The sequence below is a fragment of the Triticum urartu genome, chromosome 6 (assembly GCF_003073215.2).
Source record: "Triticum urartu cultivar G1812 chromosome 6, Tu2.1, whole genome shotgun sequence".
NCBI lineage: Eukaryota > Viridiplantae > Streptophyta > Magnoliopsida > Poales > Poaceae > Triticum > Triticum urartu.
Window position 1 is genome coordinate 198,109,669 of NC_053027.1, and position 15,390 is coordinate 198,125,058.

A 15,390-nucleotide genomic window follows, 5' to 3' on the forward strand; every position below is an offset into this window, starting at 1 on the left:
AGATGACATGATGTAGAGGGATAAACTCATGCAATATGATATAAACCCCATCTTTTTATCCTCGATGGCAACAATACAATACGTATCGGTTCCCTTTCTATCACTGGGATCGAACACCGCAAGATTGAACCCAAAGCTAAGCACTTCTCCCATTGCAAGAAAGATCAATCTAGTAGGCCAAACCAAACTGATAATTCGAAGAGACTTGCAAAGATAAACCAATCATACATAAAAGAATTCAGATGAGAATCAAATATTGTTCATAGATAATCTGGATCATAAACCCACAATTCATCGGATCTCGACAAACACACCGCAAAAGAAGATTACATCGAATAGATCTCCAAGAGAATCGAGGAGAACTTTGTATTGAGATCCAAAGAGAGAGAAGAAGCCATCTAGCTAATAACTATGGACCCGAAGGTCTGAAGTAAACTACTCACACATCACCGGAGAGGCCATGGAGTTGATGTAGAGGCCCTCCGTGATCAATGCCCCCTCCGGTGGAGCTCCGGAAAATGCCACGAGATGGGATCTCTCGAGTACAAAAGGTTGCGGCGGTGGAATTATGTTTTCCTGGTGCTCCTGGATGTTTGGGGGGGGGGGGTACGTGGATATATATGAGGAAGAAGTACGTCGGTGGAGCAATGGAGGGCCCACGAGGGTGGAGAGCGCGCCTAGAGGGGGTAGGCGCGCCCCCTGCCTTGTGCCTTCCTCCCTTGTTTCTTGATGGCCACTCCAAGTCTCCTAGATCACGTTTGTTGAGAAAATCACGTCCCCGGGGGTTTCATTCCATTTGGACTCCATTTGATATTCCTTTTCTTTGAAACCCTAAATAGGCAAAAAGAACAACAATTTGGGCTGGGCCTCCGGTTAGTAGGTTAGTCCCAAAAATGATATAAAAGTGTAAAATAAAGCCCATTAACATCCAAAATAGATAATATAATAGCAGGGAGCAATCAAAAATTGTAGATACGTTGGAGACGTATCACTTGCAAAGTTGAACAGGAAATAAAACGACGTGTTGGCCATAAGGAGAACAATCGCAAGGTGCACATTCCAAGAGTTGATACGGCTGTCCCTTCAACTACTAGGCATACTACGACAACCACATCCGTTGTTGCGTGGACTACATCACCTCCACCATGTGACACATCACCACCGAGAGTGCCTACATCATTTGAGTTGATCATAAGAGGTAATGACAAAGGTACTGATCTTCCACCTCCACATGAGTATGATGAATGTCTTGCCAATTTAAATGCACCATGCGATGAGCTACCTACTACTTTGATCACACCAGCTATTTTAGAGGACTATGTTGATGATTTGAGTTTGCCATGTGATCAAACAATTTTGAGTGAGCCCACTGAATTAACTATTTGTCGGCGTCCTGGGAACGGGGGTCCCCAGACTTGCCTGCCTGCAGCCCATGGCGTGGCTCCACCAGCGGGCCTGTACGACCCATCTTCACCAGCAAACACTCAAGACCCTCGTGAGGCGGATGACGCAAGACCTCCTCGGGGGCGGCCTCACTAGGCTGGCTTGCGAGGGGCGGAGAGATCAAGGCGAGGGGCACCTCGCGAGGTTCCTGTGATGCAAGCCATGACGACCAAGGCCAGGCGGGCACCAGACGGGCGCCAGCTCGCGCAGTGTCCTTGTTTCCTCTTTCGTGCTAAAGGGGCCGGTGCAGGCGAGGAGTCCCGAGGCATCAGGCAAAGGTTTCTATATCGGTGCAACAAGACCAAGACCAGCAGGACGGTAGGACGGAGGTCACCGTGGAGCCTAAGACATCGTCACCTCCAGAGCCTTTGGCAGGCGAAGACCACCTTTTGTCAGGATAGCTTGTACTAGTTGCCCCCCTTCAAATTGGCCATTGTGGGATCCCTTCCCGCCTAACATTTGGGAAGAGTACCAGGGCCTCTATAAATAGGACTAGCCACCACAGTAGGAGGCAACAAATCTAGGAGAGAACTCATCTTGGATCGGATCCATTCCATCCTCTCACACACAAGATCATCGAGCCCAAGAACACCTCTCCTCAGGAGGCCGTTCTTCCCTTGTACTAGTTCATCCTCAGCCCAAGAGGCAATCCACCACACCACACTGGAGTAGGGTATTACACCACATTGGTGGCTCGAACCAGTATGAACCTTGTGTCATTTGTTCTTTGGGTTCGGCGAGTTAGGTTCTGAGATCGTTGCGAGAGCGTGAGCTAGGGGGAAAGATCTTCGTGCGCACCCCAATGTTCGAACCTCAAGGGTTTTACCAGAACCTGAAATCCGACATTTGGCACGCCAGGTAGGGGTGCGCTGAAGCTTTCCTTCCGTCGATCCACGTTCCGTGACTCCACCACGTCCATATCAGACGCTCGTCGAGCTCGTGCCGAGCGCCGAGCCGCCCTGGCCGCTTGTGTCACCCAGACGACATCCATTGGCGGACCTCCCAGCCGTTCTCCATCACCTGTTGCCAACACCGCTACTGTCCCGGCAGCAAACGAGCAGCAAGCATCATCACTGCACCCCTCCGTGCGGCGGGACAGCCGCACCGCCACCCAGTCGCTGACTCCGGCCGGCTCATCGTCCCACGCTCGTCTCGCGCCCACGGACGCGTAGGCCGCGCTGCTCATGGCACACGAGCTCCTGCGCTACCGCCTAGTCGACGAACTCTACGAGGACTGGCTGGACCGCATCACCGAGCTCATCAGCACCGCTGGGGGATCTCCTGCACCATCCCTCTCGCTGCCTCGCCCGCCTCCGGCCGCGGGAGACATAGCTCACGGGGCGCCTCCGCCGCCCCTGCATCAAGACGGCGCCCTCGCGCCGAGACGCGTGACACATGGAGCACCCCCGCCTCCTCCACACCAAGAAGGCATCCTCGCCCCGAGACGCGCGGTCCCGGGGCGTGATCCGCCACGCCGCGTGCCCGCGCATGAAGAAAGAAGCTTCCAAGAAGTTCCCCAACTGTAGGAAAACGCTCCTGCACTCCCCGCACCACCACGTCAAGACCGCGCGCCGCTTGCAGTGGCGGTGCGTGGGTACCAAGACCAGGCTCCTCCACGACGGGCTACGGTGAACACAGCAGGCTGTCGAGCCTTCACTCCCGAGCTGCACACCGTCGTTTGGCCAAGCAAGTTCAAGACGGATCTGCCTCCGTGCTACGACGGCACCCCCGACCCCACGGAGTTCCTGCAGCTCTACGAGATGAGCATCGAGGCGGCCAACGGCGATGAAAAAGTCATGGCGAACTAGTTTCCCATAGCTCTCAGGGATGGCGCTCGCTCGTGGCTCCTGAACCTGCCCGCGGGATCAATCTCCTCCTGTGGTGAGATGCGCGACTACTTCATCGCCAACTTCCAGGGCACTCGCGACCGCCCTCCGGCCGCGGGTGACCTGCGCCGCATCGAGCAACAGCAGGGAGAGACCCTGCAGAAGTACATCCAGCGTTTCAACAATGTTCGCCTCAAGATCCCCAAGGTGACGGATGAGGCCATCATCTCAGCATTTTCTGATGGCGTCCGCAACGTCAAGATGAAGGAGGAGCTCGCCATCCACGAGGAGCTATGCATGGCTCTAGAGCTGTTCAACATGGTGACCAAGTGCGCAAGAGCTGAGGAAAGGGCGTCTCTCCCTCCTCGAGCTCCCTGCTCCTGACCCAGAAAAGAAGAAAGCCAAGGTCAAGGACGTGAAGTGCAAAGGAGTAGCCATGCTTGCGGTGGAGCCGGACACGAAGCGCGGCCGAGACCACCCCGAGTCGTCCAAGAGCAGCCGTCCATTCTGCGCCTTCCACAACGTACACATCCACAGCACCAATGATTGCCAAGAGCTCAGGGCCATCCGAGATGGACGCTTCGGTCGATGTCCCGAGTGCAATGACCGGGCTACGGCCAAGGAGGAGGACAAAGTGGAGGACACTGGGACGACCGCAGCCCCCGCCAGGAGTGGCGTGACCAGCCTCATGAGGACCACTGGCAGGAGCAGCCTCGTGAGGGCGCCTGGCGCGACCAGCCTCGCGAGGATTGTCCTCAGGGCAATCCTGGCCTCCCTCTGTTGCCGTCACCACCAAGAAGGAACGACGACCATAATCAAGACAAGGGGGCTGGGGGCTTCCAGGAGCCGCATGCTATCGCCTGCATCTTGGGCGCTCAGGCCCCGGTTTCCCGACGCATCTTCAAGCAGTTTGCTCGTGAGGTGAACGCGGCCCTCCCCAGGCTCGAGGCCACGTGCCCGCTCAGGTGGTCCAAGTACGCCATCACCTTCAGCTCGGCGGACTAGCTCAAATGCGCGGCAACCGCCGGCGTCCTCCGGATGCTCTGTTCACCCGTCATTAGCAATGTCCAAGTCACCAAGACCCTCATGACGGCGGCGTGGGGCTCAGTGTCCTGTCCGTCGAGACGTTCGACATCCTTCAAGTGCCCTACGATTAGCTACAACCTACCAAGCCTTTCTCAGGAGTGACCGACGGCTCCACCACCCTGATAGGGCAGGTCCACCTCCCTGTCACCTTCGACCAACGCGACAACTACCGCACCGAGCTCATCGACTTTGACGTCGCCCACATCCGTGTGCCATACAATGCAATCCTTGGGTACCCAGCAATGGCCAAGTTCATGGCAGTGACCCACCACGGCTACAACACCCTCAAGATGCCAGGAAGTAGCGGAATCATCACGGTCCCCTGCAAATAAAGAGATGCGGTGTGCTCCCTGGAGCGCGCCTTCCAAGCCGCAGCGATCAAAGACCCCGACAGCGAGGGCATCCAGTACCCTCCTGAGGCCGTCCCCAAGAAGAAGAAGCAACTACTCCGCACAGGGCCTCAGGAGAGCGGCGTCTCCAGCGGCGCCACTTCAGGATCGGCACCAACACATGGGGCGCCTCCCTCCCTCGCATAGGAAGGCGTGCCCGGCGCCCTCCTCGGGCGAGGCTCGGGGGCTCTCTTCTGGAGGGCCTCAGACCTAGCCAACATCACGAGGGAGGCGCTCGGGCACCACATGGAGGCGTGCTTCGCTACACACTTCCCTCAAGAGAGAGCTGGGCGAGAAGCGCCCGGTGCTCAGGAGTTCATTATCAAGGCTACCCAGGAGCTTCAAGAAGCAAGGATCATGCGCGGCGACCGCCGCCCACCACCCGGCGCAGCGCCCCATCCTGGCGAGGACAGCGGGCTGCGCGTCTGCGTCGACATTCCAGGGCTCAATAGTGTTGGAAATATGCCCTAGAGGCAATAATAAATTAGTTATTATTATATTTCCTTGTTCATGATAATCGTTTATTATCCATGCTAGAATTGTATTGATAGGAAACTCAGATACATGTGTGGATACATAGACAACACCATGTCCCTAGTAAGCCTCTAGTTGACTAGCTTGTTGATCAATAGATGGTTACGGTTTCCTAACCATGGACATTGGATGTCATTGATAGCGGGATCACATCATTAGAAGAATGATGTGATGGACAAAGACCCAATCCTAAGCCTAGCACAAGATCATGTAGTTCGTATGCTAAAGCTTTTCTAATGTCAAGTATCATTTCCTTAGACCATGAGATTGTGCAACTCTCGGATACCGTATGAGTGCTTTGGGTGTGCCAAACGTCACAACGTAACTGGGTGGCTATAAAGGTACACTACAGGTATCTCCGAAAGTGTCTGTTGGGTTGGCACGAATCAAGACTGGGATTTGTCACTCCGTGTAAACGGAGAGGTATCTCTGGGCCCACTCGGTAGGACATCATCATAATGTGCACAATGTGACCAAGGAGTTGATCACGGGATGATGTGTTACGGAACGAGTAAAGAGACTTGCTGGTAACGAGATTGAACAAGGTATCGGGATACCGACGATCGAATCTCGGGCAAGTATCATACCGCTAGACAAAGGGAATTGTATACGGGATTGATTAAGTCCTTGACATCGTGGTTCATCCGATGGGATCACCGAGGAGCATGTGGGAGCCAACATGGGTATCCAGATCCCGCTGTTGGTTATTGACCGGAGAGCGATCTCGGTCATGTCTACATGTCTCCCGAACCCGTAGGGTCTACACACTTAAGGTTCGGTGACGCTAGGGTTGTAGGGATATGTATATGCAGTAACCCGAATGTTGTTCGGAGTCCCGGATGAGATCCCGGACGTCACGAGGAGTTCCGGAATGGTCCGTAGGTAAAGAATTATATATAGGAAGTGCTATTTCGGCCATCGGGACAAGTTTCGGGGTCACCGGTATTGTACCGGGACCACCGGAAGTGTCCCGGGGGCCCACCGGGTGGGGCCACCTGCCCCGGGGGGCCACATGGGCTGTAGGGGTGTGCGCCTTGGCCTATATGGGCCAAGGGCACCAGCCCCAAGAGGCCCATGCGCCAAGAGATGAGGGAAAGGAAGAGTCCTAAAGGGGGAAGGCACCTCCTAGGTGCCTTGGGGAGGATGGACTCCTCCCTGGCCGCACCCTTCCTTGGAGGAAGGGCCAAGGCTGCGCCCCCCCTCTCCCTTGGCCCTATATATAGTGGGGGGGGGGAAAGGGAGGGCAGCCACACCTAAGCCCTGGCGCCTCCCTCTCCCTCCCATGACACATCTCCCTCCTCCCGCAGTGCTTGGCGAAGCCCTGTTGGAATCCCGCTACTTCCACCACCACGCCGTCGTGCTGCTGGATCTCCATCAACCTCTCCTCCCCCCTTGCTGGATCAAGAAGGAGGAGACGTCGCTGCTCCGTACGTGTGTTGAACGCGGAGGTGCCGTCCGTTCGGCGCTAGGATCATCGGTGATTTGGATCACGACGAGTACGACTCCATCAACCCCGTTCTCTTGAACGCTTCCGCGCGTGATCTACAAGGGTATGTAGATCCACTCCTCCCTCGTTGCTAGATGACTCCATAGATAGATCTTGGTGACACGTAGGAAAATTTTGAATTTGTGCTACGTTCCCCAACAGTGGTATCAGAGCTAGGTCTATGCGTAGTTTCTATGCACGAGTAGAACACAAAGTAGTTGTGGGCGTTGATTTTGTTCATTATGCTTACCGTTACTAGTCCAATCTTGATTCGGTGGCATTGTGGGATGAAGCGGCCCGGACCGACCTTACACGTACTCTTACGTGAGACTGGTTCCACCGACTGACATGCACTAGTTGCATAAGGTGGCTAGCGGGTGTCTGTCTCTCCCACTTTAGTCGGATCGGATTTGATGAAAAGGGTCCTTATGAAGGGTAAATAGCAATTGGCATATCACGTTGTGGTTCTTGTGTAGGTAAGAAACGTTCTTGCTAGAAACCCATAGCAGCCACGTAAAACATGCAAACAACAATTAGAGGACGTCTAACTTGTTTTTGCAGGGTATGCTATGTGATGTGATATGGCCAAAAGGATGTGATGAATGATATATGTGATGTATGAGATTGATCATGTTCTTGTAATAGGAATCACGACTTGCATGTCGATGAGTATGACAACCGGCAGGAGCCATAGGAGTTGTCTTAATTTATTTATGACCTGCGCGTCAACATAAACGTCATGTAATTACTTTACTTTATTGCTAACTGTTAGCTGTAGTAGTAGAAGTAATAGTTGGCGAGGCAACTTCATGGAGACACGATGATGGAGATCATGATGATGGAGATCATGGTGTCATGCCGGTGACGATGATGATCATGGAGCCCCGAAGATGGAGATCAAAAGGAGCAATATGATATTGGCCATATCATGTCACTATTTGATTGCATGTGATGTTTATCATGTTTTTACATCTTATTTGCTTAGAACGACGGTAGTAAATAAGATGATCCCTCATTAAAATTTCAAGAAAGTGTTCCCCCTAACTGTGCACCGTTGTGAAAGTTCGTCGTTTCAAAGCACCACGTGATGATCGGGTGTATAGATTCTTACGTTCGAATACAACGGGTGTTGACGAGCCTAGCATGTACAGACATGGCCTCGAAACACATGCGAAACACTTAGGTTAACTTGACGAGCCTAGCATGTACAGACATGGCCTCAGAACACAAGAGACCGAAAGGTCGAGCATGAGTCGTATAGAAGATACGATCAACATGAAGATGTTCACCGATGTTGACTAGTCCGTCTCACGTGATGATCGGACACGGCCTAGTTGACTCGGATCATGTAATCACTTAGATGACTAGAGGGATGTCTATCTGAGTGGGAGTTCATAAGATGAACTTAATTATCCTAAACATAGTCAAAAGGTCTTCGCAAATTATGTCGTAGCTCGCGCTTCAGTTCTACTGTTTAGATATGTTCCTAGAGAAAATTTAGTTGGAAGTTGATAGTAGTAATTATGCAGACTAGGTCCGTAAACTGAGGTTTGTCATCATTGCTTCATAGAAGGCTTATGTCCTTAATGCACCGCTCAGTGTGCTGAACCTCAAACGTTGTCTATGGATGTTGCGAACATCTGACATACACATTTTGATAACTACGTGATAGTTCAGTTAAACGGCTTAGAGTTGAGGCACCGAAGACGTTTTGAAACGTCACGAAACATATGAGATGTTTCGAGGGCTGAAATTGGGATTTCAGGCTCGTGCCCACGTCAAGAGGTATAAGACCTCTGACGATTTTCTTAGCCTACAAACTAAGGGAGAAAAGCTCAATTGTTGAACTTGTGCTCAGATTGTCTGAGTACAACAATCGCTTGAATCGAGTGGGAGTTGATCTTCCAGATGAAATAGTGATGGTTCTCCGAAGTCATTACCACCAAGCTGCTTGAGCTTCGTGATGAACTATAATATATCAGCGACATATATGATGATCCTTGAGATATTCGCGATGTTTGACACCACAAAAGTAGAGATCAAGAAGGAGCATCAATTGTTGATGGTTGGTGAAACCACTAGTTTCAAGAAGGGCAAGGGCAAAAAGGGATGCTTCATGAAACGGCAAATCAGCTGCTGCTCTAGTGAAGAAACCCAAGGTTGAACGCAAACCCGAGACTAAGTGCTTCTGTAATAAAGGGAACAGCCACTTGAGCAGAATTACCCTAGATACTTGGTAGATAAGAAGGCTGGCAAGGTCGATAGAAGTATATTGGATGTATTATGTTAATGTGTACTTTACTAGTACTCCTAGTAGCACCAGGGTATTAGATACCGGTTCGGTTGCTAAGTGTTAGTAACTCGAAATAAAAGCTACGGAATAAACGGAGACTAGAAGGTGAGATGACGATATGTGTTGGAAGTATTTCCAAGGTTGATCAAATATGATACGCTCCCTCTACCATCGAGATTGGTGTTTGCGTTGGGCATAGACATGATTGGATTATGTCTATCGCAATACGGTTATTCATTTAAAGAGAATAATGGTTACTCTGTTTATTTGAATAATACCTTCAATGGTCTTACACCTGAAATGAATGGTTTATTGAATCTCGATCGTAGTGATACACATGTTCATGCCAAAAGATAGTAATGATAGTACCACCTACTTGTGGCACTGCCACGTAAGTCATATCGGTATAAAACGCATGAAGAAGCTCCATGTTGATGGATCTTTGGGCTCACTTGTTTTGAAAGGTTTGAGACATGCGAACCATGTCTATTGGTGTATATGCATGAAGAAACTCCATGCAAATGGACCGTTTGGACTCACTTGATTTTGAATCACTTGAGACATGCAAATCATACCACATGGGCAAGATGACTGAAAGCCTCGTTTTTAGTAAAATGGAACTAGAAAGCAACTTGTTGGAAGTAATACATTTTGATGTGTGCAAACCAATGAGTGCTGAGGCATGTAGTGGATATCGTATGTTCTTACTTCACAGATGATTTGAGTAGATGTTGAGTATATTTACTTGATGAATCACGAGTCTGAATTATTGAAAGGTTCAAGTAATTTCAGGGTGAAGTTGAAAGATCGTCGTGACAAGAGGATAAAATATCTATGATATGATCATAGAGATGAATATCTGAATTACGAGTTTGGCACAGAATTAAGACATTGTGGAAATTGTTTCACAACTAATACAGCCTGGAACACCATAGTGTGATGGTGTGTCCGAACATCATAACTGCACCCTATTGGATATGATGCATACCATGATGTCTCTTATCGAATTACCACGATAGTTTATGGGTTAGGCATTAAAGACAACCACATTCACTTTAAATAGGGCACCACGTAATTCCGATGAGATGACACCATATGAACTATGGTTTAGAGAAACCTAAGCTGTCATTTCTTAGAAGTTTGGGGCTGCAACGCTTATGTGAAAAAGTTTCAGGCTGATAAGCTCGAACCCAAAGCGGATAAATGCATCTTCATAGGACACCCAAAACAGTTGGGTATACCTCCTGTCTCAGATCCGAAAGCAATAAGGGATTGTTTCTAGAATCGGGTCCTTTCTCGAGGAAAAGTTTCTCTCGAAAGAATTGAGTGGGAGGATGGTGGAGACTTGATGAGGTTATTGAACTGTCTCTTCAACTAGTGTGTGGCAGGGCACAGGAAGTTGTTCCTGTGGCACCTACACCAATCACTACCGGAATCGCACCCTATGCCGACGGCCAGGGCCGTCGGCATAGCCCTGAATGGCCGTCGGGACAGGCCTATGCCGACGGCCCCCGTCGGCATAGGGCCGTCGGGACAGGCCTATGCCGACGGCCCCCGTCGGCATAGGGCCGTCGGCAAAATATCCGTCGGCGTAGCCAGAAAGGCCGTCGGCATAGAAAGGCCGTCGGCATAAGACCTATCCCGACGGTGTCCGTACATCTATGCCGATGGCCAAGGCCGTCGGCAACGTTATCGCCTAACGGCGGCCGCCGTCAAGTCTGCCCAACGACTTGTCTCCACGTGGCACCCTTATGCCGACGGCCTAGCCGTCGGCTTAGTCGAAAACTATGCCGACGGCTAGACAGTCGGCATAGATGTGCCACATGCCGACCGGCCGCTGCTCGTGGGCCAGGGCTATGCCGACGGCCCAGCCGTCGGCATAGTCTGAGATTAAGCCGACGGCCAGGCCGTCGGCATAGTACTTCAAACAGAGATCCCAGTTGCTGACACGTGGGCACCTATGCCGACGGCCAGGCCGTCGGCTTAATTTCAAACTATGCCGACGGCTGGGCCGTCGGCATAGGTGCCCACGTGTCAGCAACTGGGAGCTCACGCTGGCCCTATGCCGACGGCCTAGCCGTCGGCATAGTTTGCTTTTAATTTTTTTTCTTTTTTCTGTTTGTTTTCAAATCAGTTCAATTCAGATAACATCACATATATAACAGCACATATCAGCAGCACATATCAGCACATATCAGCAGCACATATCAACGAACGTAAGCATACGCATCATGACAACAATAAATCATCATCACACAAGCATAAGCATATCAACGAATGTAAGCATAAGCATCATCACACAAGTCAGCTAAATGATCATCAGCACACACAAGTCATCTCAAGCATCATCATCACATCTCAAGCATCATCGAGCACCGCGGAGGTCGTCACCGCCAAGACGGCCAAAGTCCAGGTCATCAGTGCTAGCGGCAGCGCTACCGCCTCCGCCTCCGTGGATCGGAGTGGTCGGGCTCCGTGTCTCCGGAGTGCTGCGAAGACCACCGCCAACGGTAGATCCACCTGTTCCCTGCATGTTGAAAAGACATATGCACGGGATCTATGACTGTGTTGAAAGGCATGACATGCTTTGGGTGAATAGATTGGGATGAACTAACCGGCGAGGGGCCAGCGTTCTGTGCCACAAACTCCTCAAAGCTCATCAGCACTGGTTGTGCTGGAGGGCATTGTGCTGTAGGGAACTGAGGACACCTGCCGGCCGCCATATCCTGAAAAGCCTGCTGCATCTGGCTATCCCTCTGCACTTGGTGTTCATAAAGCCTCTGATGCCACGCCATGGTATCCTGGCGTGTGTACTCCATGTAGGCCTACGGTATGACATGATGGAACTCATAAAACTACTAAATGCGGAAAATGAAGTGAGAAATGAAGATAAGAGGGAAAATACTTACAGATTGTTGCTCCTGAAAGAGGGACTGTGTACTAGTCACTGGCTGGCTCGTGCGCTGGCTCAGGCTCGGGTCGATCCGACGAAGCTGTGTGTAGGAGATACTAGGAGTGATCACAGCATCGAGAATCGCATCCCGACCGTGCTCCTTGGGCCCCATCCTCACCACCGCCATCTCATCCAGAGGCGCCGCAATGGGGTCAGGTGTGTCAGGATGTAACTCCAGATACGCTTCGGAGTAGGCCTTCTTCCTCCCTTCGGTCTTCTTGCCGTAGTACTTGGGCTCGCCAGGCTTGGGGTCCTTCCGCGTATGGGCGATCTCCCACGCCTGCATGTGTGAGAGCGGCCGCTTCAGTTTCTCCTCCTGCACCACCAAACAGAGGTTAGTCATACATAAGAAAGTGATGGTAAATAGAAGAAGAAGGATGTTTAATGGGGTTAGTCATACATTAACTGCCTTGTGGAGATAGTGGTTTCGGTTTCCCTGAGCATGTACTCCCTCCGTCCCTCGGTTAGCCTTATTTTGGGTTCTCATAGCCGCCCAGGCTCCAGCCTCATCACACCAAAGATCCACCAATGCCGCCCAGGACTCGTCTTTTCCATAACACCAATTTGGACACACCTACATAATAAAAGCATAATGGCATGTAGGTGTGTCCAAATTGGTGTTATGGAAGCATAAAGCATAAAGCATAATGTACCACAAGGTAATGAAAGCATAATGAAAGCATAACGAAAAATCTTTTATACTTACCGCCAAGAACTCGGGCCTCTCCAAGGTAATGCCCATCCTCCGCGCTTCTTCCTTGGTCATCTTCACACCAAGATAGTCGTGGTAGTATGTGGAGATGGCCACATAGCGCACCTCGTACTGCATCTGGCGGGCCTTCTTCTTGCATTGGCGCAGCACGATCTGGTCCGCTCTAGCCCTGTGCTCCGGAAGAACTCGATAGAATTTCTACAATCATGCATGAAACAAGAATGGGAGAAGCCATGAGTTAAATCATTCATGAAACTAGAATGGACTTGTGCTTCTGAAGAGAACTCACCCAGAAAGTAGTGATCACGGCCTTGGCATGGGTCTCATGGTCCGCGTGGTGGGCCGCTTCCCAGTGGTCCCAGCTCGTGGCCAAAACCCGATGGTCCGGCTGCCTGACTGGATCAGGACAGTACAACCCCGGCCAATATAACTTCAGCAAGACGGTGATGAGGCCGTTGGGAATACGGACCCCTTTAGAATATATCCAGTTGCTGCAAAAGAATGAACTATTAGCATGTGACAAGAAAAATAAATAACAACCGGAATAAGCATGTGACAAGAAACATAATGAACCACTTACTCTTTTCCCGTGGGCTCAATGAGCCACTTCTGCTCCTCAGTAGCAGGAACTTGCTTTGGTAGCTTTGCGTTGCCACGCAGCCACCCCTTCGTGTCAACCCCCTTCCCGTCACCTCCATCATCCCCGCCACCACCCTCCTCCTCGCCTGCCTCCCCCTCCCCAACCTCCTCCCCAACCTCCTCCTCCTCCTCCTCCTCGCCTACCTCCTCCTCCTCCTCCTCCTCGCCTGCCTCACTAGAGGAGGGTACCACACTAGAGGAGGGCCTCGAAGACAACACCCCTAAGTCGGTGAGGGTGCGCTCTTTCTGGCCGCGACCCCCTGTAGTGGCTCTCCCCCCAGCACCTCGTCCTCTAGAGGCTCTCCCCCCGCCCCCTCCTCCTCTAGGGGCACCTCTCCCTCGACCTCCCTATGAGGAGTCATCGTCAAGTAGCCGAGGGGGAGGATTACGTGCTCGACCACTCCGACTAGGCAGGCCGACGACCTTGCGTAGGAAACCCACGCCGTCGGCCTTCCCCTTGCCCATGTTCCACGAACCTGCATTGAAAAGAGAAAAAGCAATTAGTAAATTAATGAAATGAAGGAAAGGCATGATAATAAACACATTAATAAAAATGCATAAAAAGGCATATTCCTAAACTATAGAAAAAAAATACTTGAAACGTACATCTGCTAGAACCCATATGAATCATCACTGTTGTAACCTCTTTCTCGGTCCGTCTCATCATCACTATCAATCATATCATCTTCGTTGTCCGACGGAGGTGGAGGCTCTTCCTCGTCGTCAGCGTTTTCGTTTAACTTTTCTAGCATAAGTATGTCATTTTCATTGACAATGGTCTCACCATCATTCTGTGCATCGTCGACATTTGGGTCCACATCATCATCACCCAATGGTCTAGCGTCATCGTTTCTAACCACATCATCATCACCCAATGGTCTAGCGTCATCGTTTCTAACCACATCATCATCATCATCATCATCAGGTTGCTCTTGATAGAACACTCCCTCGTATGTCATGGGGTTAATGTTGTAGTAATCGTCTTCATTCGGGTCTGGTAGCTTACCATGTGGCGACACCTTGAACACAACCTCCCAACCCTTTAGATACACTTTCTGGCATGGGTAAGGCAGATAATATACTTGTGTAGCTTGGGTAGCCGCAATGAAGAGATCGGCTCCGGCATAGACGGTTGATGGTTTAACTTCGACCAAACCAATGGAAGGCGTATGTTTTACCCCCTCCTGCGGATCGAACCATCAGCATTTGAACACAGGAAGACTTAGGGTCTCACGCCCCTGGCGGAATTTAACCTCGTATATATTTTGTACCCTTCCGTAGTAATCTACTGAATTTTGACCGGGGGTGTACACTCCAGTATTTATAGTTTTGGGATCGGGGCGGCTGTTTTGGTGCTCCTCTGTATGGAAGCGATACCCATTCACATCATACTTTTTACATGTCACGACGGCAGGGTCAAAACCCATGGAAACCCATCTCAATTGATCATCCATAGATATGTTCGGATCTTTTCCCTACAAGTATAATGGAAATTGTTGCGTGCATTAGTTCGGTTAACTAATAAATGTTGAAGTAGGTATTTAACAGGGGATTGTGGAAAATTACTTTCTCCATGAACCAAGCAACAAAATTTTTACGTCCAGGGTTTCCATGACGGAGAAGAGTAAGTGCCTCCGCCTCAGTAGGAGGATTCACTCCTGTCCATTCCTCTTGAACGAAATCACTAAAAAAAGATAAGCGGTGTTAGACCGGGACTAAGTGAACATGAAACATGATGATGTGGAAGACATAAAGGAATGGTGTAGTGGTATTACCTCATCCACACTTCCTCAACTTCCTTGATGTTGTGCAAGATATAGAACATGAGGTCCTCCCACTCTTGTCGTGGCATGTTATAAGATTTCGAGGCCCCAGCCCTCCCACCTTGCGCGTTGAATAGATCGAGCCTGGGTTGATACTTGGGCTCTTCTATATTGTATCGAGGCACCTTGTTATGCAGATGGGGAACATGGTCTGGATAGTATGATGTCCTGAGGTCTGACACCTCCTCTAGGATAACTGCCTCATC

General features: G+C 50.7%; 1 protein-coding gene across 1 annotated transcript; it reads right to left on the bottom strand.

The window, feature by feature from the left end:
• Positions 1 to 11,915: 11,915 nt before the first annotated feature.
• Positions 11,916 to 13,051, bottom strand: LOC125516698. Its single transcript, XM_048682043.1, has 4 exons — positions 13,012 to 13,051; positions 12,717 to 12,920; positions 12,411 to 12,584; positions 11,916 to 12,326 (listed from the first exon to the last, which is right to left on the bottom strand). Exons 2-4 carry the CDS (start codon positions 12,837 to 12,839, stop codon positions 11,916 to 11,918), a joined length of 708 nt encoding a protein of 235 aa, XP_048538000.1. The 5' UTR covers positions 12,840 to 12,920; positions 13,012 to 13,051.
• Between the last annotated feature and the right edge of the window lie 2,339 nt (positions 13,052 to 15,390).

What these genes read in the sequence shown, in the direction of transcription:
- LOC125516698 (XM_048682043.1), bottom strand. Translation starts at nt 12,839, where the DNA reads ATGCAGTACGAGGTGCGCTATGTGGCCATCTCCACATACTACCACGAC. An exon ending in AGAGGCCCGAGTTCTTGGCG is followed by an intron (nt 12,585 to 12,716) that starts GTAAGTATAAAA and finishes TTTATTATGTAG; the next exon opens with GTGTGTCCAAATTGGTGTTA. An exon ending in ATCTCCACAAGGCAGTTAAT is followed by an intron (nt 12,327 to 12,410) that starts GTATGACTAACC and finishes TTGGTGGTGCAG; the next exon opens with GAGGAGAAACTGAAGCGGCC.